The 22,357-nt window shown below is 24.1% G+C and overlaps 1 protein-coding gene across 2 annotated transcripts in view; it reads right to left on the bottom strand.

Annotated features, from left to right (window-relative positions):
- Window positions 1-22,357, bottom strand: part of Bma-unc-2 — a gene marked incomplete at both ends in the record, with an annotated part of 53,503 nt that overhangs the window by 6,961 nt on the left and 24,185 nt on the right. For both annotated transcript variants that reach the window (XM_043074976.1, XM_043074977.1), the window contains 30 exons: window positions 148-275; window positions 705-870; window positions 1,318-1,409; window positions 1,730-1,795; window positions 1,912-2,112; window positions 2,531-2,641; window positions 3,097-3,261; window positions 3,723-3,857; window positions 4,390-4,572; window positions 5,848-6,036; window positions 6,412-6,517; window positions 6,694-6,800; window positions 7,093-7,282; window positions 7,497-7,584; window positions 7,808-7,883; window positions 8,286-8,416; window positions 8,531-8,651; window positions 9,159-9,231; window positions 9,809-9,940; window positions 10,183-10,405; window positions 10,824-10,951; window positions 11,394-11,451; window positions 11,674-11,796; window positions 12,066-12,241; window positions 13,319-13,422; window positions 14,096-14,270; window positions 14,546-14,732; window positions 15,115-15,233; window positions 15,529-15,668; window positions 21,302-21,481. In XM_043074976.1, the coding sequence (XP_042930910.1) occupies window positions 148-275; window positions 705-870; window positions 1,318-1,409; window positions 1,730-1,795; window positions 1,912-2,112; window positions 2,531-2,641; window positions 3,097-3,261; window positions 3,723-3,857; window positions 4,390-4,572; window positions 5,848-6,036; window positions 6,412-6,517; window positions 6,694-6,800; window positions 7,093-7,282; window positions 7,497-7,584; window positions 7,808-7,883; window positions 8,286-8,416; window positions 8,531-8,651; window positions 9,159-9,231; window positions 9,809-9,940; window positions 10,183-10,405; window positions 10,824-10,951; window positions 11,394-11,451; window positions 11,674-11,796; window positions 12,066-12,241; window positions 13,319-13,422; window positions 14,096-14,270; window positions 14,546-14,732; window positions 15,115-15,233; window positions 15,529-15,668; window positions 21,302-21,481 (4,073 nt within the window). The remainder of the gene's footprint in view (window positions 1-147; window positions 276-704; window positions 871-1,317; window positions 1,410-1,729; window positions 1,796-1,911; window positions 2,113-2,530; window positions 2,642-3,096; window positions 3,262-3,722; window positions 3,858-4,389; window positions 4,573-5,847; window positions 6,037-6,411; window positions 6,518-6,693; window positions 6,801-7,092; window positions 7,283-7,496; window positions 7,585-7,807; window positions 7,884-8,285; window positions 8,417-8,530; window positions 8,652-9,158; window positions 9,232-9,808; window positions 9,941-10,182; window positions 10,406-10,823; window positions 10,952-11,393; window positions 11,452-11,673; window positions 11,797-12,065; window positions 12,242-13,318; window positions 13,423-14,095; window positions 14,271-14,545; window positions 14,733-15,114; window positions 15,234-15,528; window positions 15,669-21,301; window positions 21,482-22,357) is intronic.

Genomic DNA, 22,357 nt, shown 5'->3' with positions numbered 1-22,357 from the left:
ATTTAGGTTTTTAGTGAAATGAATTTTGGTATAGAATCATTTATTAGGCACTACAATTCTAAGCCAAGGAATGATACATCTCAAGACTTGAAAATTTTGTTTATTTACCTACAATGCTCGTGATATTCTTGAGAAAAAAAAACTAACGTTGCAGCTGGATCATAATCAGCCCAAACTCGAACAAATTCATCCAAATGATGAGGTCCAAGAATTGAACTATCACGAGTTAAATAATCAAAATTATCCATTATTACAGCAACAAACAAATTTAACATCTAAAAATATGCAAATTAAAATTTTGAAAGAAAGGGAAAAAATTATTGGGAAAAACAAGGAATTATAAATGGAAGCTATTGCTATTTGCTTATATCAAAGCTATTTGCTATGTAATATCAATCATTATAATCAATTTTTTTTGAATAACACTTAAGTGTAAAGTCATTTAATTGTTAAATGAATTAACTGTTGTTTTAAACTGATAAACGAAATCATTTATTAATGATATTAAAGCTATTCGTTATTTAATACCAACCACTATATCACATTTACATAACACTGTTAGAGTATCAACGTAACATTGTTAATATCATTAAGAAACATAAAATAAATAATTTCGTGGCATTCCAATATTTCAACATAATAAAAAAAGAAAAGTATGTAAACTTTCATGTAAACTCAAAAAAAAAATCAAAGAATTATAGTACCAAAAATGATGACAAAAAGACGAATGTTGTGAAATATACGTAAGACATTTGAGTACCACAAGTTGGTCCTTTAGCTAAATTAATTTCAAATGAATTCGGTTTTGCGCAATATTTCCCTGCTGTACATGCCATCATTATATCTTGCCAAGCTTCACCTGTGGAACACCTGTAATACATAAAATAGTCTATCAGTAATACTATCGATAATAATTTTTTTTCAAATTATAGAAAAATTGAATTAAAAGCACTTCAATTCATCAATTTAATTATTATACAAATTCCGAAAGATTCAATTTTTCTCTACCACTCTCTTTTTTCTTTCTCTTTTTCAGTGATACATACCAAGTAAGCTTTTAAAAATAAAGTGATGAAGTCTAAAAAAGAAATAACTGAATTATGAATAAAATTTATAATTAATTTAGAATTAAATGATAAGGCAAGAAAAACAACGAACTGATTTAAAACTAAATGCAAAGTCAATGTAAATGTAGTATAAAAGCTAAAATTTGAAATAGATTTGAAGTTAATTAAGCAAATATTAGCATAAATAAACAAATGAATTAATAAATTTTTGAAACACAAGATTAAACAACAAAACGAGCACTAAACATACCGAAAAAGAAGAATGATTGAATTAAAGAATGATTGGAAATTATTATGTCTGTTATATTCGGTAGTTGCATCCAACCAAATATTACCAAATACCTTATGTAAAATATATCAAAGCTAATTATAATATTGTAAAATGCTAAAATTACTTCATGTTGTTGTTTTAGCAAAATTGAACATTATTTAAATATTTCAAATTAAACGAAAGAAAATTATACATAGTTTTATATTTTAATGAACATGGCTATATATCGTAATTTTATTAGTAGTAAAACAAGTAAAGGAGAAATTAGTTCAAAAAAAAAGATTAATGTTAGTAAAGTAAAAAATTAATAATTAATAGGTTTGAAATTCATTATTTAAGCGTTTTGAAAACAAAGTGAACAAATAAATAATAGCATGAGATAGAGGTATACCTGCATTCCAACAATAGCATAGATGAAAAAAAGCATTCCAATTAGTAAGCAAACATATGGTAAGGCCTGAAATTATTGAAATTATGCAATTTTAGGAAAACCTAACAGTTACTAATAAAGTCTTAAAAAATTTTAATAAGTCTTATAAATTTGCAAGATGAAAAATCTCGAAGTAAGCATACTTTAAAAGATTGAACAAATGTCCACAACAATATTCTTATAGTGTATCCCTGTTGTAGAAGCCTAATTAGACGAGCAGCACGAAAAAGACGCAAAAATCCGAGCGATACAAAGTGACCACCAAATTCAGTGACCAATGCATCGGTGATAGAGCCAACCACAGTGATAAAATCGAAACGATTCCAACCATCGCGGAAGTAATTCTTGAAATAAGTTAATAATATTAAAAAAAATTTCATATTACAATTGATAAGTAAATAGCAGTTGTGATGAATAATTTTTGATAAAATAAATGAATAAAATAAATTAATAAATTATCACAGGAAAAATATGTTTATATATTTATTTCAATATTTTCAAAATTTTGTGAATAATAGAAACTAATTTTAAAAATAATTAACGTAATTATAGAGTTTTAACATGCAAATTATAAATATCACAAAGAAATCCTTTCATTTTTCTTTTTTTTTTTAAAAAAAAAAGAAAGAGAAAGTGGAAATATTGCTTTTCTGAAAATATGAAAAAGAAAAGTTGTTTATTTAACTTCTATTAACAAAAAAAAAATTTTTTTTTTGAAAATAATAGAATGATTAAGGAAAAAAAGTTGCTAAACATACTTACTCGAACACCAAACGCTAATATTTTCAAGACTGATTCCACTGTAAATATTGCCGTTAGTGCCGTATTAAAAAAACGCAAAATTTTTTCGTAAAATTCAGAATTTCCATGAAACTATAATAATAAATGAAAATATAAAAAACAAAAACAAAGTCAAATAAAAATCAAAAAAAAAAATCTTTTTTTAACAAATAATTTCAAATATTTGAAATATTCGATTAGATATATTAAATACTGTAGCAAACATTAGGGAGGAAAATAATAATATTTTATATAAAATATTTTGATAAATGAAAGCATTCTTATAAAAAAACAAACTTTTTAAAAATAAATATGTTAGTAATTACATAGTTACGAAATATTCTAGTAATTACATAATTACAATAAATTATTAGTTGAATGATTTTTTTCTCTTTTTGTAATAATATTTTCTAAACCTTTTTTTTAACATTTAAATAAATATTTCGAAATAATTTAACAACAATTTCTTATTTACTCCGAGGAAGAAAGGGGGAGAAAGATATATATATAGAAGTAAAAATGAGTGAAAACGAAGAGAGAAGTAAAACCTTCATCATTAAAATGATTGTATTGCAACAAATCATTGCCATAATGAAATATTCAAATGGAGTTGAAGTAACAAGACGCCAAATCCGATATTTCATCGAATTCTTATCTTCTGGCATAAATAATGATCGTGGACGAGCATTTAGCGCAAAATCAATACATTGCTTCTAAATATTTTTACCTTTTTTTTTAAAAAAAAAAAAAAAATTAAATTATAATAATTAGTAATTCGTTCATTTAATTTCTGACAGTTTTATGATTAACTTGAATAAATGTTAGTTAAATTAATAGCTGTTGTTGTAAATTTATCATGAATAATAATAATAATATATAGTTAATTAGAAAACCAATTTTGCTATATTAAAAGTTTAACTTAATATACACCCGTAATATATGTAAAATCATCTAAACTTGTTAATATAAATCATCTATGTTTTATAAAATTAATTTCGTATTAATTAAATAATTGCTATGGAACAACTTTTTGCGAGAAAATGTTGGAAATAATTCGGATCTAAATATTGTTATAGTTAAATTCCCAGAAAAAAAAAATTTCCTGGAAATTTTACATTTAAATTTAGTTAGTTATGAGGACCAAATTTATCAAAGAACAAGACATTTGACTTACCTGGTTCTTATCTAGATCACCTTCTGAAAGTTCTGCTTCACCTTGCTCTTGAAATGTGATAATAATCAATGCAACAAAGATATTTACGAAGAAAAATGGAAATACGATGAAAAACATAACATAAAATAGTGCCATCTGTAAAATTATTTTATTATACAACATGAAATGAATGAAAATAATTAAATTCAGTCTGCAAAACAATACAAATAATTGAATAAGTAAGGAAAAAATGAACAAAATTAACGAAGGCAAGTGAAAATAAAAAAAGTCTATGAAAAAGGGTTCATTTTTAGTTCATGAGTAATTAATAAATAAATTCATTTTAAATAAAATATGCATAAATATACAAACATATTCAATTAAATCAGTTAAATAAGCATTATAGAATGATGTGAAGTGAAAATCAAAATTTTTAGAAATATTTAAGTGCTACTGCTTAATGCTATATTTATTCCATTTTCTGTAATTTTTGTATAATTTCCTTTTTTCCTTAGATGACCTTAAACTTCCACTGAAATAAATCATAGAAAAAAAAATTTTTTTTTAGCAAATATTCGAAATATTTTAAAGATATTCAAAATGGAAAATCAATTTTTAATTTAGAACTGATTTTAATTCTAAACATTTCTAATAGACTTTAACTCGTCATCCATAAGTATAACTTTACCTCGACTCTATAAAATGGTAATGGTCCTTCATCTTCTTCGGTAGTATCCATCGAATTTTGCCGAATACTTGGCCATCCTTCTCCTGTTGTAACAACAAATAATGTTAACATTGCATTCACTGTATTATCATAATTAAATGGACGTAAACGCCATTCACGTGTTTCAACATGCGGCAAATCATCCTGAAATAAATAATTCCAAATATTATCAAACATTCAAATAAATTAAACATTCATAATCGAATATAAAAGTGAGAATTTCAATTTATTAAATAGTTTCTTATGATTGACTTCTAAAAAGTGGTAGCTTTCCGGATCCGTTATGATAACCAATCAATTATCACGATTCATTGCTGGGTGTATTGTTGTAAATGCAATTTTCATCGGAATTGCTACAAAGTGTTTTATTTCAACACATCATTTTAATTCTAAACAATATCCCATGGTTTTCAGTAAATTCCATTTTCATAAACACTATATAAATTCAAACATTTCTCAAATTAATTTACATATGTTAATTAAACTTAAGAAATTTAATCTATAATATTATTGTGCTATTATTGCTCATTCATTATTATTATTATTATTATTATTACCACTTTTTTTACAAACATATTATTTAGGTATTCCGGAGAAGATATTTCATTTTTGATATTATCAATAAAGATTGGAATACCATTATTTATCTCGGAAGCAATACTTATGATTACACTATATCCGGATGAAACATTTGATGCCCTAATTGGTGATCGAGAATTCTTTCGAGAAACATTTGAATCAGAATCTGAGCACTTATTTGCTAGTACAAATACTGCACATGCAATACATTCACATGGTGATATTTCCGGGAATAATTTGAATGATAATTTACGACGTCGAATCTCCATTTCAACAACTACTTAATTTACATTCTTTCTCTTTCTCTCTTATCATTTCAAGAAATAAATAAATAATAAATGTACCAACATTCGATGCATTTTTATTTTACTTTTGTAATTATAAAAAAAAGAAAAAATTGCTTACTTATTAACTAATAACTAATAATAATTATTATTACTGTAATTAAGTAATGGTGATAATAAACGATGAGTTTTTATTGAATTTAATCCTTTAAAACACTTATCCTTTAAAACACTTATTTTAGTAAAATATTTCTTAAGCATATCATGCTAATAACATGTTCAATTCATTCATTACTTTCTCTTTCCTTTTTTTATTAACTGATCAAACTAAATTACGCAACATTATTTCTTTCATACATTTTTATCACTGATAATGTTTACTATTATCGATCCACTTAATATTATCCTACTTATATAACTGATTTCATAATTTGAAGTTATCATCAAAAATATTTAAAAATAAAATTTTTATCTTTTTTTTTCTCCTTTCCATATATTAATGAGCAATTAATAAAAAAAAAAAAAAAGAGCAAAAAATTAAAAGCGAAATATTTACCGGACTTTCAAAGACAAAATACTGTCCGTGACATTCACGTGCGAAACGTTTCGTTTTATCCGTACAATAGAAAAATTTCCCTTTGAATAGTTGTACTGCTATTACACCAAAGATAAATTGAAATAAAATGTAAACGATAAGAATATTGAATACATTTTTAAGCGAATTTACTACACAATCGAACACTGCCTGTAAATTAAATCAGTATTTCTCGCATCATGTAGAAATAGTTTCATTTTTATGATAATATTAGGTTTTTTTTTTTCTCTCTCTTTATTTACCTGTATTTTAATTATGAACTTTCTTCATATGTATCATTTTATAGATTTCGCTAAGTATAAATGATATACTAACATTATTGGATTTGTATGCTTTTTCTTTTAAATTAAAAACATATCGCTCGATATCTTTGAATATAAATAAAATTTTTATATTTTTTTTAAAAATATAGTTTCTTTTTTATAATTTTTTTATATATAAAAAATATAATTTTACATATATATAAAATATAATTTCCTTTTTTTGAATATTAAAAATTGAAAATTCAAAAAGCATATTTACAACCTTTAATTTAGGTATTCGTTTGATCGTTTTAAGTGGCCTTAAAACACGTAATACTCTTAATGATTTGATAGTATTCAAATTTTTGCCAGCTGAACCCTCAGCTCCACTGAAATTTTAACTTAGAAATAAAATTGTTTTTCTTTTTTTTTTTTTTGAAATTACTTCCCGGTCTAATAGTTGAATTTTGTTTCAAAAATATATAAACTTTAAAAAGAAAAAAAAGAAAAAAGAAAAAAAAGAAAACAATTAAATGTTGACAGTTATAATAAACAAAAAGCTTACGCAAATGAAAAAGCAACAAGAGCACAGAAGACGACAATACCATCAAGTAAATTCCAAAAATCACGACAATATGAGCCTGGATGTAGTAATACTCCTTGGTCTATTAACTAAAATATTTGAATTCTTAATAAGTTAACAAAGGTTATTTGTTGTTATTAATTAACATATCAATTAAGTAGTGTTATTATTAATATAAATAAGACCAATTAGATTGAATGCATAATTTTTTAAACTTTATAAGAAAATAAGCTTAAGATACCATAAAATTTTATATGATAATAGAAAAAAGAAAAAGCGAATTGCTTAGATTATTAATAAAAATTAAAATTTTGACCCTATTGAAGTTAGTTTAACTCTATTTGAAGTTATAAATAAAGTTTAAAAAAAAAGAAATCCTACTTTAAGGCACATTTCCAAAGCAAAAACACCCGTAAAGCAGTAATCCATGTATTGAAGCACTTTATTTCTCGGAGCATCCTCATCGACTGGATCTTCCGCTGAAAGTGCTATACTGGAAAAGCATATTACGCCCATTACTAACATTTCGAAATATTTCGTTGATACCACTGAATGTACCAATACACGAAACCTATAAATTTTAATTGACAAAATTATAGACAAAATCTTAAAAATAACAAAGAAGTTGAAGAAATTAGCAAGCATTTTTTAAAAATAATGCTATGTTAAATTATTAAGAATTAATTATTATAGAATTTTTGCTTAACACTAAAAATTAACTGACAATTTAAAAAAAAAAATTAAAAAGTTGAAATTTCAAATTGAAATGATATGTAAAAATTTACGGATTTGTTGATGAAAAAATAAACATTGAAGAGAATGGTACAATTGGTCGTGGACCACCAAAGGGACTCTCTTCTTCTTCATACTCCTCTAAAAATATTTATTATAATATAAATATTAATTAATATTATATATGTCTAATTAAAATTTTCTAATGTTATAATAAGATAGGTATACATTAATACCATTGTTGTTGTTAACAAATGATAAAAATTTAAAAAGTAAATTCAAAATTCGAAAACAAATTAAGTAAATATTAATAGTTCAATTTGTAACATTATAATTAGTATTGAAATAAAAAAGAAAGTAATACCATCTATTTCATGTTGCATTTCCAATATATTCCCATCTGCTTTACCTTCCATATCGATGGCGCATTGTTCACTATCCTAGAATTTTCATAATTAATATGATATTTGACAGTTTTAGAAATACTTTAATGTACAATATATGCGTAAAGAGAGAGAGAGAGAGGTGATTATGAGAAAATAACCAAAGGGCAATTGATAGGTACTATAGGAACTATAGGAAAGGGAATTAATAACACTAATAATAAAAATAGAAGGTATATTAAACCCTAGTCACTGACTTACGTAAACTTTGAAGATTACGTAATCATATTGTCCAATTGATTTGACTTCTATTCAGTTGATTTCATCTTGCTTAATGCTTCACTTATTACCCTTATGTAGGCGCAAATGCCAATAATTACAGATTATCAGTTATGGTATGGGAATGTTTAGTTTGCATGAAGCATTTGCATCGATGTTAATTATGTTTTAATAATAAACCTGTTCATCAAGACTTTCCGAATCATCCGGCAACTCGTTAGCTCGTTCATCCGCTTCCTCAGCTGCTGTTAATTCTTGCGCATTTGCTAAATTATCCACAGCGATAGCCAAGAAAACATTTAGCAGTGTGTCTATAAAGTAAGTTCAAAATTTTTCATTTTTTCGTGAAATCATCAAAGAAATTTCATTTTTATTAGAATTCTAAAAAATTTCATAATTTCAAATTTGAAAATTTATTCACTTACAATTGCCAAAAAGTACGAGCACAATGAAATATATGCAATATACCATACCGCCACCATATATACCACCCTGTGATTCAATTGCTAAATACATTACTTCATTCCAATCCTCTCCGGTTAATATCTGAAATTTTTCTTTTTACTGCCTTTAATTATTTACCCGGAATTTGCATATTTGCTCATTTATTAATTTATTTCATCAAAAATACAGGCATAAAAAAGTTAGCTACTGTTTTAAAATTAAAAAATAGCAAAATTTGTAGGGAATGAAAGGTAATTAATTAGATAAATTTTATGTCAGCCATACTTTTTATTTTATTTTTCTTGGTTTTTCTTCTATTAGCTGGTATTAATCAATATTTTATTCTTAGAAGAATATGTTATCATTCAGTTAAATTCTGATATTTTAAATTTCATATCTTTGCATCGATAGTAATTTTAATTGTTGTCACACTATTCATGATGCATTTTAAAGCATAAATATTTGATAAATTTAGAAGAATTAAATTTTTTGACTATTAGTTGATTGAAAGAAATGAATAAAAATTAAATATATGATGTTACTATTGAGTGATTAATTGTTAAATGAACTGTATACTAAATTCCATTGAAATAATCGTATTATTAAGACCTGGAAGACTGTAATTAAGGCCACCGGAAACGTATCAAAATGAGTATAGGGATGTCCGGACGGAAAACTAAATCTGAAATTTAGAAAAGATGATAACAAGTTATTCTTTATAAAAATTTTATTTTTTCCAGTTTTGAAAAATGTTTAAAGTAATTACTTTACACTGGAAAAGTAACAACTTCAGGGACTTAACAATATGTTGATAATTTTCATATCGTCCCAAAATGTATTATGTATTATATCTTCGTAGTAAATGCAAATAAAAGCCAAGATCACGTGACTTATCTCTTGACTAAGACCACGTGGTTTATTCCAGGATGACGTCCTTTACCTATCAACTAAAATAATGTGCTTTATCTTTTGATCGAGGTCACGTAATTTTTTTCCTGACTAAAATCACACGGTCTATATATTGATCGAGACCACGTGCTCTTAACTAAAATCATGTGCTTTATCTTTTGGCCAGGTCACTTGATTTATCTTTTTACTAAGATTACGTGCCTTATCTCTTAAACCATGGTCATGTGAGTCGGTGTTCAATTAAGTAATATTCTAATAGACTTATAAAGATAATCAGCAGTATTCTTTTATTGGCATTTTTTTTTTTTTTTTTGTCATAATAAAATTAACTTTTAATAAAAAGTGCTTACTTTCCGCCGAATAGTTGCATACCCAATAAGGCAAAAATAAGAATGAATAAGAATAGAAGGAATAATAGTGAGAGGATAGAACGCATTGAATTCATAAGTGAACGTACAAGGTTACGTAATGATACCCAGTACCTGGATAAATTAATAAGTAATACCTAATACTTTACTCATTAGTACGTATGCTAAATGCATTAAAAATTAAGGTTTTATTCTACATGACATTTCCATATTAAAATATTAATGTATATTGATGGATATAGTAAGATATATGGAAAAAATTACTTCCGATTTTTTTTTTTTTTTTCGTACATTAAAAGTGTACAACATTTTCTAACTATTTTTAAAAATAAGATACATATGACAAAAGTGCTTACGAAGTGAGCTTAAAGATGCGCAGTAGTCGTAAGGCTCGAAGTACGGAAATACCAAAGGAGCCACCCTTTAATTCTGCCCAAATTACTTCAAAAGCACTGCCCACAATAACAATGCAATCGAAACGATTAAATTTTGATGCAAAATAAACACGATGACCCATTGCAAATAGTTTCATTAGCATTTCACATATAAATATCCCCGAAAATACATATTCTGCGTATTCTGCAACAATTTAAAATATTTGCGCCAATGAAGTAAACAGTAGCTTCAGCAGACATTTCCACTTACTGGTTACTAATGCCAAATTCTTTTTATTTTTATTTGAAAATTTTTAGTATCAAATACTTTTTTTAATTAGACAGTTTATTTTAAGTTTTGATAAATATTGCAAAAAATAATAAGTCAAAAAAAAAATAAGTCAAGTTAAAATTAATTTCAATTTCAATCGTTTTATTTAAAAAAAGGAGAAATATTTGTTAATAAAAGTAACTTTTTCCTGTAAATTTCTTAATAATATATTTTTGAGCACTTTAATGCTGTTAGCTATCATATCTTAAAATAGCGTAAAGGAATCAAAATTGAATTTTTCAAACTTATAAAATTATAAGGTAGTAAAATGTTAGATCATCAATAGACATACTTAGAAATTCCGTAAACCATTCCGGTTGACCGTAATGCTCTGAAGCAACGCAGGCAGTATTGAGAAAGACTAATGTTATAACAAGCCAATAAAACACCTGACTTTTTACAATAAGTCGCATTTGAACCCTTCAAAATTGCATTTTATTAAGAAGACTTTTAGTTCACCTATATGAGCAAACTTCACTGTATTGGAATTTCAACTTACATTTAAAAGTATGGAATCGAAATTATCAATGTTTAATTCTAGTTCGAAATTCTTACACATAGATGGTTGGAAAATTTTTTATTCGAATCAATTTTGAACTTTCTATAATATCCCTCTCATTTTTATATCTTATCCTGTTTAATTTCTCGATTATCGTAATTGTATCAATTAAATTGTGTATTTACAAACAAATGTATTTGAGATAATTTTCGTTTTAACAAAAACTCATTTCCGGAGAACGATTTAATCATGATCTCAGCTCGTTTAAATTATATCTCTATCATCTAAGCATAAATTACGCTAAGTTATTCTAACATTTTCTACTAAAAAAGTTTTATATTTTAATGCAATCAAATTTCAGACCTCATATGTCGCACCTTTTTGCATATTGATCCCCAAAAAGTTCGTTTTGCTCTTTTACCTTAATCACATTCAATTTTTACTTTTGCTTTAAATTTTTGTATACTTATCGTTAGGTTAAATATATGCCCATTAGACAAACTTAATTTTTGAAATTTTATTGGATAAATATAAGCACATAATAGTAAGTAAGTGACTTCATTTTGCAAAATTGTTAGAAAATCAAAAATATAGAATAAAACTTGTGCAAAATTTAATCTATTTCGAATTGATACAACAATACCTTCACTTTCTTCATTTAGATAATCATCCTCATCTTCATCTTCTTCCTCAATGTCCTCTTCTGTTTCAGTACTTTGCCGCTTATTTGCTTGCTTCAATTTTTTCGCCGCAGTTCGTCGTCGTGCTATAATAAAATAAATCATTTTTAACATATCTTTTTAAATATATTTTTCACTATTAAATCATTTATTAATGATATAATTAAATTTTTTTGGTTAACTTTTATTAATTAAAGATATATAAATAATAATACATATGAAATGAATGTAATTTCTAAAGTTTTTATTGTTGATATTTAACTGATAACATATGGCATATTTTACTTTTGTTTTTTTTTTTTCATTTTCAAAATTTAATTGTATATATATTTGAATTTATTCCTATAAATTAAACCTTCCATAATAGCTGCTTTTTCTTCTTCCGTTGTTCGTTCCTCTTTTAAAATCACCTCTTCAGCGGTTAAAATCCATTCTAGATAACCGTTTAATTCACGCTCAATTTGTTGTTGTCTACGTAATTTTAGAAATTCTCGACGATTCTCAACTCTTTCACGTTCTTTCGCAAATTCACTGCAATTCGGTAGTCACTATATGTAAACTAAATTGCATTACTTAAATTATTAAAAAAAAGAATTTCCTAATTCAAATGTTCAAATTGAATTTTACGATTTTATTTCTTTTTTTAAAAAAGAAAACTTTGATGGTTTCTAGAAGAAAAATAGCCATTTAGTGCATTTCACTTCTTTCCAAAAATGTTGTAGCATTTAGTCAAATTCCTTACAGTCAAAAATATTTTATATTTTTCAAACTGTTAACTTTAGCTTGACGTAACGTAGTAATTTGATGACATAAGGTAATAAGACGTAACAATTAAATGTAAAATTGATAGATGAGAAAGATAAACGTTTCTTTCTAAAATCAATGTAGAAATTAATATTGTATATGTTATAATGCTGTTTGCAGCAGTAAATGTGAAAATTTAAATTATTGCATTAATGTGATTATACCGAAATTATGAAAATTGAAAGTTGTGAGAGAAAGAATTTTAACATGGAAATTAAATAAAAAAAAAGTTAAAAGAAAAAATATAAAAAAAATATATATATATAAAGAAAAATAAAGTGACGAAAAATATGTACTATTAAGAGAAAGGAATTAAATTTTGGTTACGTATGTTACGTAATACTAATGACTTAAATATATATAATAAACACTAGACAATCCTGAAACAACTAAGTAATTAAAAATTGTTTCATATATGTAATAGAATTATTTTTCAATCTCAGATTTTCATTTTTTGCAATTTTCATATATTATTTTTTGAAATTAACACAGAAATGAAAAAATTTTCAAATAAATAAAAAAAATTTCTCATTATTGTAAGAAAACACTTTCCATGTGATGAAGTTACATAAATAAGCGATAGTTTTGCATCAAGGCACTATGGAACTTATTTTTTGAATATTCGAAAATAAAGTTAGACAGACAGGAAAGAAAAACTGTCTGTTTTAATGTGCTATCATAGTAAGTAGCTTATTTATTTTAACAAATGCTAACATTATCATTATTAACATGATTTAAATATTTTTTCATCGAGAATGGAGATTAATTATATGTTAGTATAATATATTTGGAAAGCAAATTTACCCGGACAGGACACCAAGGACCAAATTGAGCATAAAAAAAGAACCAAGAACAATTAGAGGTATAAAATAAGCCCAATTATAGGTACTACCAAGTGAATCATTTGTCTGAAAATAAATTGTTTTTTTTTCGGTTAAAACTTAATTTTTAAATTATTAAAATGATCGCCTTTATATAACATAATATTGTAATTTGAAATTATATACCGATCGTATGAGGAATCTCAGCAAATCGAATTAAATTCTTGTTTGTAAATGTAAAAGATTTTTTTTAATTCTTTTTTTTTTCAAATGTACTAACATTTTTTTTAAATTTATAATAAGAAACATTAAAATATGCATTGCAATATGACAGAAATTTCTTCTACTATTTTTCTAAATTTGGCATAAAATTTAAGCATACGGACAACATCAATTTGCTTGCAACATATGGACAAAATTTGTTGCATTTGGGATAAAATTAAAACTGTATTAAAATTAAGTTAAAAATTTGATCCTGCCAACTGATCAAACTGTTGTGGAGTACGGTCCCATTAACAATTTTATTATATCAAATTTATGATTTAAATGCAAAAAAATACCAACAAATTGATATAAAATCGTTAAATGCAGAAATGGATTCAAAGTATACAGTAACACGAAATACAGTAACAGTAGTCATGAATTTCTACTTTTAGGTCTACAAGAATTTAACTCTTATAAATCTATTCAAAAAAAAAAAAAAAAATATTGCATCCAAAATTAGTGTTAAAAATTAAAATTAAGAAATCAAACAACTAACATAATACATTACAGTGGTCCATCCCTCCATAGTAATACACTGAAATACAGTAATCATAGCAAATGCAATATTATCAAATGAAGTGATACCATAATTAGGTCCAATCCATTGAGTAAGGCATACTGTACCCTCAACCTCACAATTATATGCACCCGTTGCTGCTGATTTATTCGAGCTATAATTTATTATTATTTAATGATAATTTCATGATATAAAAAAGAGTTGAATATTTTCAGAACTAATTTAACCTGTCGTAACTAACACATTTGAAGAAGCAATTTCAAATAATATTTACTTTGATTAATAAATATCAAGTCAATCTTTTTGAAAAAATTTGTACTAATTTATTTAGCTATATATATTCGATCTTTTTATGAAGGACTTTTTATGAAGTAAAAAAGTTAAATTTAACAAAATCAAAAAACTAAAAAAATTTTTTTAAGAATTAACCATGGAAATGGACGATCACTAAGATTTTCAATTTCACCATGTGCATTATAACATGCGGAATGGAATATACCGGAATAAAATTCTAATCCAATAATTGCAAATATAACGATAGCAAATAAGACTAATAAGCCAATTTGCAACAATGGCGCCATCGCATACAGTATTGATTTTAAAACTACTTGTAAACCTGTAAAAATGCAATAGTAACTACTTTTTTTTAAAGAAAGAATGAATAAAACTTAAAATTTAAGCATTTTAATTTATAATTATTAATGCGACAAAAGCTAGTTTTATGACTGAATTTGAAGTAAGTCATATAGGTCAAAACTGCGAAAATTTCAAATTATAATCAAAAATTTTAACAAGTTAAAATCACAGCGATTAAAATTTCTGGTCATTTTAAAATTATATTTGTAAAAAATACAGAAAAAAAATTGAATTATGCAAAATGAATGCAAATGTATATTATAATTGTTTTTTACATATGCTAAAATGTTTACTTTTATAATACTATTTCGATTAGAGTTAAATCATTTATAATTGCTACAAATAAGAATGTGAAAGATTACTTGGTATACCGGAGACAAGTTTCAGTGGCCTGAGAACACGAACAGCACGAAGTGTCCTTAAATCCACCGAACCTCGGCCTTCGCCATCCGATGATGTAAAAGGCATCATTGTTACTACTCTAAAATTACCTTTAGTTATTTGAATATCTATTAAGGTAATCTTATATAAATGATTAGCGTTATATTAATTGAAAAATTACTAATTTTCTGAGAACAATAATTAATGATATCAGATTTCCTTCTTTATCACTTTTTCTTCTTTTTTAGTTTAATCTTTTCTATCACAACACTAATTTTTTAGAAAAATTAGTTATAGAATTTTTTTTAACTGTAGTAAATGTTTATATAAATGGTGAATAAATTCAGTTTAAAGGTAATAAAGTGATATAAAATAAACGTTAGCAATGCACTTACCCGGAAGCAACAACAATAAAATCCATGATATTCCATCCTGAACGGAGGTATGATCCTTTATGAAGGACAAATCCAAATGCTATTACTTTTAATAAAAATTCAAAACAAAAAATGCCCATGAAATATGGTTCCGTATGTTCCTACAAAATAAAAAAAGAATTGAACTGATAGAAGAAAGCTATCTAAATGATAATGATTGGGAGTATATATTACTTTATTTTTTTTTTTATAAATACGACATAATAGTTTGATTGATTTTATAAGTAGTGTTTTCTAGAAATCATATCAAGTTTAAAAAAAAAAAAAGCTTAATATAAGTTGAATAATCATCTGATAAGCGATATAATAGTTGAATAGTTCTGATAGAAATTTTTTAAAATTACGATCAAAATTTTACAAATTTGAAATTACAATCAATAAAATTGCAATATGCAGTTGAAATCAAAATTTGTTGATAAATCACATTCTGAATATATTTAGCTGCTACAGTAAGTTTTAAATTTTTTAATCCAGTAATTTACTTGTAGATAGAAAATGAAATAAAATTTTGTAATTCCTTTCCAAAATTGGTCTTTTTTTTGAGCATTCATCATTTAATGTTTATATTTGCTACTAATTTATTAGTTAACGTTTACATTCAGGAAAAAAATGAAACAAAAAAAAAAAAAATACTCTTCATTTTTCAAAAGAAAAAAAAAATTTTTCAGCCCATCTAATAGAATTTCGTTTCTCACCTTACCTGATAATATGTTATGAGGAAAAAAATTATTTTAATGAAAAAAAAAAAAATAGAATTTTCATTTCTTATCCACTTCACCTTTTATCCATCCAAACGAATTTAACTTTAAACCGAAAAAAGTGCCGCATTTCAAATAAATAAATTTTTTCCCATTGCATTTTACAACTTTTTACGATACAATTTTGATGTTATTTGAAATAGAAAGAATTATTCCAATTATTTATGTTAAAAATTATTAATTTAAAAATAATCAATCATAAAAATCAGCTGCAAACTTTTTTCTGTCTCCATTTCCAAGATGTAAGAAATCAAAATTTTCTTTTCTTCTTCTTTCTTCGTTTTCATTCCTATCACTATCAAATTAGCGACAAAAAAAAGAAATTTTTAAAGAATTATAAAAGAAAAAAAAATTCAAAAAATTGCAAAAAAACAATGAGAATAAAAATTGTAGGAAAAACGAAACTTTAAATAGTTTATTGAAATCGACAAAACTTTGATAATTTGTTGAAAAAAATGTATGAAAATGCACGCAAAATTTGAATAAAACAAATAAAATTAAATAGCAATCTATGGAGAGAATATATTCCGTGAAATTCAAATAAAATATGTATTTTTATTGAAAAAAAAATGAATGAATTGTGTAATAAATGCCATAAATAGAATTAATTAATGTAAAGTTAGATTAAAATGATCGTTAAATGATTTTTATTATGGTCATTTCATCACTTATGCCATAACGGCATAATTTTATAGACTAACTAGCAAATTGATCAAATGAAATATAATTTAATGCGAGTTTAGCAGTGTTCATTGAATAATTTTCGCAGTTCTCTTTTTTTTTTTTTTTCATTTTTGTTGAATTTGGGAATATGAGTTAACTCTTATTTATGAATTTTGTAGTCCACACCATAGTTTTTGAACTGGATTAACAAATTTACTTAGAATTAAAAACTTTTCTTCAATATATTAAAATCTAAAATGGGCGTATCAAAATAAAATGAATTTCAGCTTTTGGTTTAATTTCTATTTTAATACATTATACTATAATTATCGAAACAGTCAGTTCATTTTCTACAGTGAGCAAATACTTTAAAATTAAAGCTTAAATTATAAAATTAAAATTTGACCGAGAAAAATTTTAACGATTTTTTTCTTCAGTATATTCCTTCAGCATTACTCTCATTGCTTCCTTTCTTTCTTCCACCCCTTTACCTTTTCTTTCCCTCTCTTTCTTATTCCTTCCTTTCCTTCTGCAATTTTATTTCCTATATTAGCACTACCAACTTCGTATTTTATCAATTTTTGTGTAGCAAAAAAACTTTAATCCTTAATTTGTAGAGAATTAAGCAAAATTACAAATCACAATTACAATTATAATCAAATAATCTGAATAACTTTCGAATTTTTTTACATTCAAATTCTAGTTCTATAATTTAAAACGCTTTTTTCTCTTCTTCCGAAAAAATATGAACTTTGATATGAGCTACAATAAAGAAAGTAATGATCAAATAATTTGCCCCAAATTTGATTTTATTTATAAACTTTCGACTTTCAATTTTTTTCAGAATTTTTTTTTTTTTCATTATTTTTCAAATCAAGCACATTATTAATTTATTATAGATTATTATATAATATTGCTGTATTGCATCTATAAGTAATTAACTATGTTTATCGCTTATTTTTTAGCTTTTTTTTTCTTCCCACTCTTTTTCCTTACCATTCTCTTTTCTTTCAAAGCAAATCTCTTGAATAATTTATAGATTAGCATAGTTTTAAATATTAAATTTCCTTAGCTTGATTATTCTTATTTTTGTTTTACTACTTCATGCAATCATCATAAATAGTAATATCAACTTAAACATTCTATTTAGACAGATGTAAAATTCATTTAATAGAAAGCTTTACTAAATAACCTTTAAAAAAATGAGCCTAAATTACTGATCGAACCGAAATTTTACTTTTTTATTTCTTTTTGAACATTGACTTTTTGCTATGTTTTCTTCTCTTTGTTCAACCTGATGAAATGATATTTTGTAAATAAACCAATAAAATGACGATTAAAAAAATAATTAATAAAAATAAAATTAACATTCATTTCAAACTTAATATTACAATTTGTGCTTTATACTAAATTATAAATTGAAATAATTCATTAAGGTAAATAAAAATTTTAATGAAATTAATATTTTTGACATTTTCCATTCCCTTCTTTCACTATTCTTTTACTACCTTTTGCATTTGTTTGTTTCGAATTTCTCACTAAGAAAAAAGAAATTTCCGAAAAGAAAAAATATTACTATAATTTACCTGTAAATGACGTATTACGTGGAAAAAAGTAAATTGGTCATAAAATGATCAGTTTATCAGCTATTCAACTTATTTCATGCAACATCTTCGTTTACAGATAATTATTCATTTTACATATTTTCAAGTATTTTCAAAATATGCACAAAATATGCAAATCGATAAATTTTGTGGGCATTTCTTTCTCTCTCTTTTGCCCTTTCTCCTTTTTTCTCTCTCTTCCCCTCTCTCTCTTCTTTCAAGTTATACACTAATGAATCGGATATGGTTATAATTTCTAATGCACATTGATGTTTATTTTGAACAAACTTTTCTCTTTCGTCATCAAATCCTCAAATCTTTCATTTCTTACCCGTGAAGTCATGAACATTTTCCCAAGAGATTCCCGAGAAAATGAAAATTCGAATTTTCTTTTTTTTTTTTCGATTTTAAGAATATATATATAATGCAGTTAAACTGAAACATCCAAAAATTTCACAATTCATACTTAACACGTAAAAGATGCATTTTGAAAGTAAAATGAGAAGTGAAAATTTCAAAGAATTTATCTGAAATTTACAAAAAAAAAGAAAATTAAAAAATAATAACAAAATTCTTTCCCAATTTTTCCATTTCATAACTAAATAAGCATCCCATTTCAAAAATTTGGCAAAAAACTTCAAAAATTGTCATATTTCGATGAAATAAAAGAAAAAAGAATGCATAATAATATGAGTGAATTTTCAAATTTTTTCACAAAAAATAAAATCAAATTGAAAAAAAAAAATTAAATATAAACGAAATGATGAGATACACATTGATCTCAGTGAAAAAAATCAAAAAAAAAAAATTTCTCGCAATCCTTTTAAAGTATTCTATTATTCATATGAAACTGTGATTATTCGATTAATTGCATTTAAATGCATAAGCAATACGTATTTTTAAGAAATTAATTTGATTAAATTAAATTGCACAACATAAACGTAATTTGTTTTTCTAGACGAATTTTTTAAAAAATCTCAGTAAACTTTATTACTATCATATTGTATATATATTTATATCAGCAATAGTATATATATTTTGTATATATATTTATATCAACAATTTTTTCTTTTTATACTTTATTTATAAAAATCTACTCATCTCTCATAAAAAAAGGATGAAAAACAGAGACAAAGTTGTATACCATTATATAATTCTCAATATTTCAAAAATTCAGATTATTCAAAATTTTCCTTTCTCATTTTTGTTCTAAAAAAATGAGAAAAGAAAAAAAGAAAACAAAATTTGTTTACTTCATTTTACAAATATTTCTACCATTCTCTTCTTCAATTATTTGTTTCATTAATAATCAAAATAATAAATAGTCACGGTATTCCTTCTTGCATTGTTTTTTTTTTTTTTTCATTTATTTATTTATATTTAATAAATATACAATTATGAATTAAATTACTTTATTTTATTTCATTCACTTGTTAATTGTAAATTAACAGATATTAATGAAAAAAAAAAAAAAAAAAAAATTTAATAGGAAAAACTGCAGTGTGTATTTCCCATTATATTATTTGTTGCAACGAGAACGCGGGGAAAGAGAAAGAGAAATGAAATAATTAAATGATTATTGATTAATAATTAAGGAAGATGAGAAAATTGCTCGGAATAAAGTTATTTACTTATTAATTTGATAGAATTTTCATATAGCATAACTATTAGAAAATGTTCTTTTTTTCTCTTCTTTTTAATTTAATCTTAATTTTTCTTTGCATTAAACATCCATTTATGAAATGGAAAAAAAACGAAAAATCCAAAAGAATTGATTTTTTTTTTTTTGATATTTTGTATTAAAGAAAATTATTTGTTAAACCAAAAAAATTCATATTTTTAGTGATAGCTCACTTTCTTTATCATCAAATAATCTTAAAAGTATGAAAGATTATATCTCGTTTTCTTTTTTTTTTTTTTAATCAATAATTTGTTTTTAATGTGTTTTTCCTTTTTGAGAGGTTAAAAGGTAAAAGTCCAAAGTCTTTATAATAATTTTAAAAAGGTTAACAATCAATAATAGTATAATTGAAAATACAAAAATAGAAAGAAACCAATCAATAAGATATACTTAAACGTTAGAATTTTTATGTAATTTATTATTTATCAATATATCATACTTTTTTAGAATTAATTCTTCAGAAATAGAGATTAGAAAGCTTTAGAATTTCCTAAGATTAATTTTATATATATATATATATATATTGTAATTTTTTCTTTTTTATTTTGTAAAGCTTGTTTTTTGCAAAAATTTTTTTTTGATTTTAAAAGTATAAATTTCTATAAAATTTCAGCAAACTTTCTTAGAATTAATCATTTAAAAATATAAATATTAAAAATTTTATGATTTTTTTTTGCAATTGTATAAATATCAAAAATCTTACAAATTTTTATGAATTGAGATTTTTTTATAAATTTTTCTTACAATTTTTATAAAATTTTTTAAAATTAATCAATTAAAAAAAATTTTTCTCTTGATTTTAAAACCATAAATCTATATTAAATTTTAACGACCTTTCTTTAGATTAATCGTTTAAAAATATAAATATCAAAAAATTTGCAACTTTTTTTTTTTTATTTTTTGAAAAGCATAAATTTTTATAAATAAAGAATTTTTTCTTTTATAAAAATCTTTTTTCTTACAACTTTTATAAAATTTTTTGGGATTGAACAATTGAAAAAATAAATATAATAAATTTTACTACTAACCAACATTTCAGCAAGTGGCATTTTATCATTTTTTGGAAGATGTTGCTCGAGCGCAAGTACCACACAATTTCCGATGATAGTAAGAAGGATGAAATATTCGAAGGGTCCCCATTCAATGATAGCTCGAGCATTTCGTCGAATGATATTATCCTCGCTGAATATGAACAACGATGTTGGGCCCTAAATGCTATCAATAATTATAATTAAGCATTTACTATTACACATATATCTCCTAGCTAATAGCAATAGATAAAATTTTATCATTTTTTAGACTTCTTAGTGCTATTTGTAGCCCTATTAAGCAATTTTAATTTTTGCTGTTAAAAATTACTGATTAAAAAAAATGCTAAACTGTTTTCTTTTTATTGATTCAAAAGAAATCATTTCTCTCTTTCTTTCTTTTTTTTTTAAATATTAGCAAGCTAAAATCATATCAGATTTTTATTTACTAATAAATTAACTAAGTCTGTTCTATTAATTTGATAATTCAAAGCCAGATAAAGCCTTGGCTTTCTTGCTTTTTTTTTTTCAAATTAAATTCAACTTTTCATGAGCACATTTTTTTTTAATTTTTTAAAATATTCAACCATTATGGATAAATATCATAAAATATTTATAATACGAAAATTAATAATGTCATAAATTTGCAAAATAAAAAGATTGTGCGGAACCGTTCCTTTGATTAAACATCTGAATCTAATTAAATCAAATAAAGATTTAAATAAGTGATATTCGACTAAAGTAATGGTAAACAATTCCAATTTTTCCATTACTCAAAATTTAAATGAAATTTAAAGATTCTCGTTTTTCAAACAACAGCGATTTCGAATCATTATTTTATTCTCTCATAGTTATCTTAATAAAATATAACTATTGGTTTTAACCCTCAATGACTGATTGAAATTTGTTATATTTGTATGTAGAAACGAAAGGAAAGTATAAAAAAAAAAAAAAAAAATTGTTCAAATGTAGTTCTTAAAGAATGAAACTAAAATTATTGCAAATAAATTTTAATATTCCAATAAATTAGTTCGGTAATTAACATTTATTATCTCA

This window comes from Brugia malayi (genome assembly GCF_000002995.4).
Source record: "Brugia malayi strain FR3 genome assembly, contig: Bm_v4_ChrX_scaffold_001, whole genome shotgun sequence".
In the NCBI taxonomy this organism is placed as follows: Eukaryota; Metazoa; Nematoda; class Chromadorea; order Rhabditida; family Onchocercidae; genus Brugia; species Brugia malayi.
The sequence above is the reverse complement of the archived record's forward strand: the minus strand, read 5'-3'. Positions and strand labels throughout refer to the sequence as shown.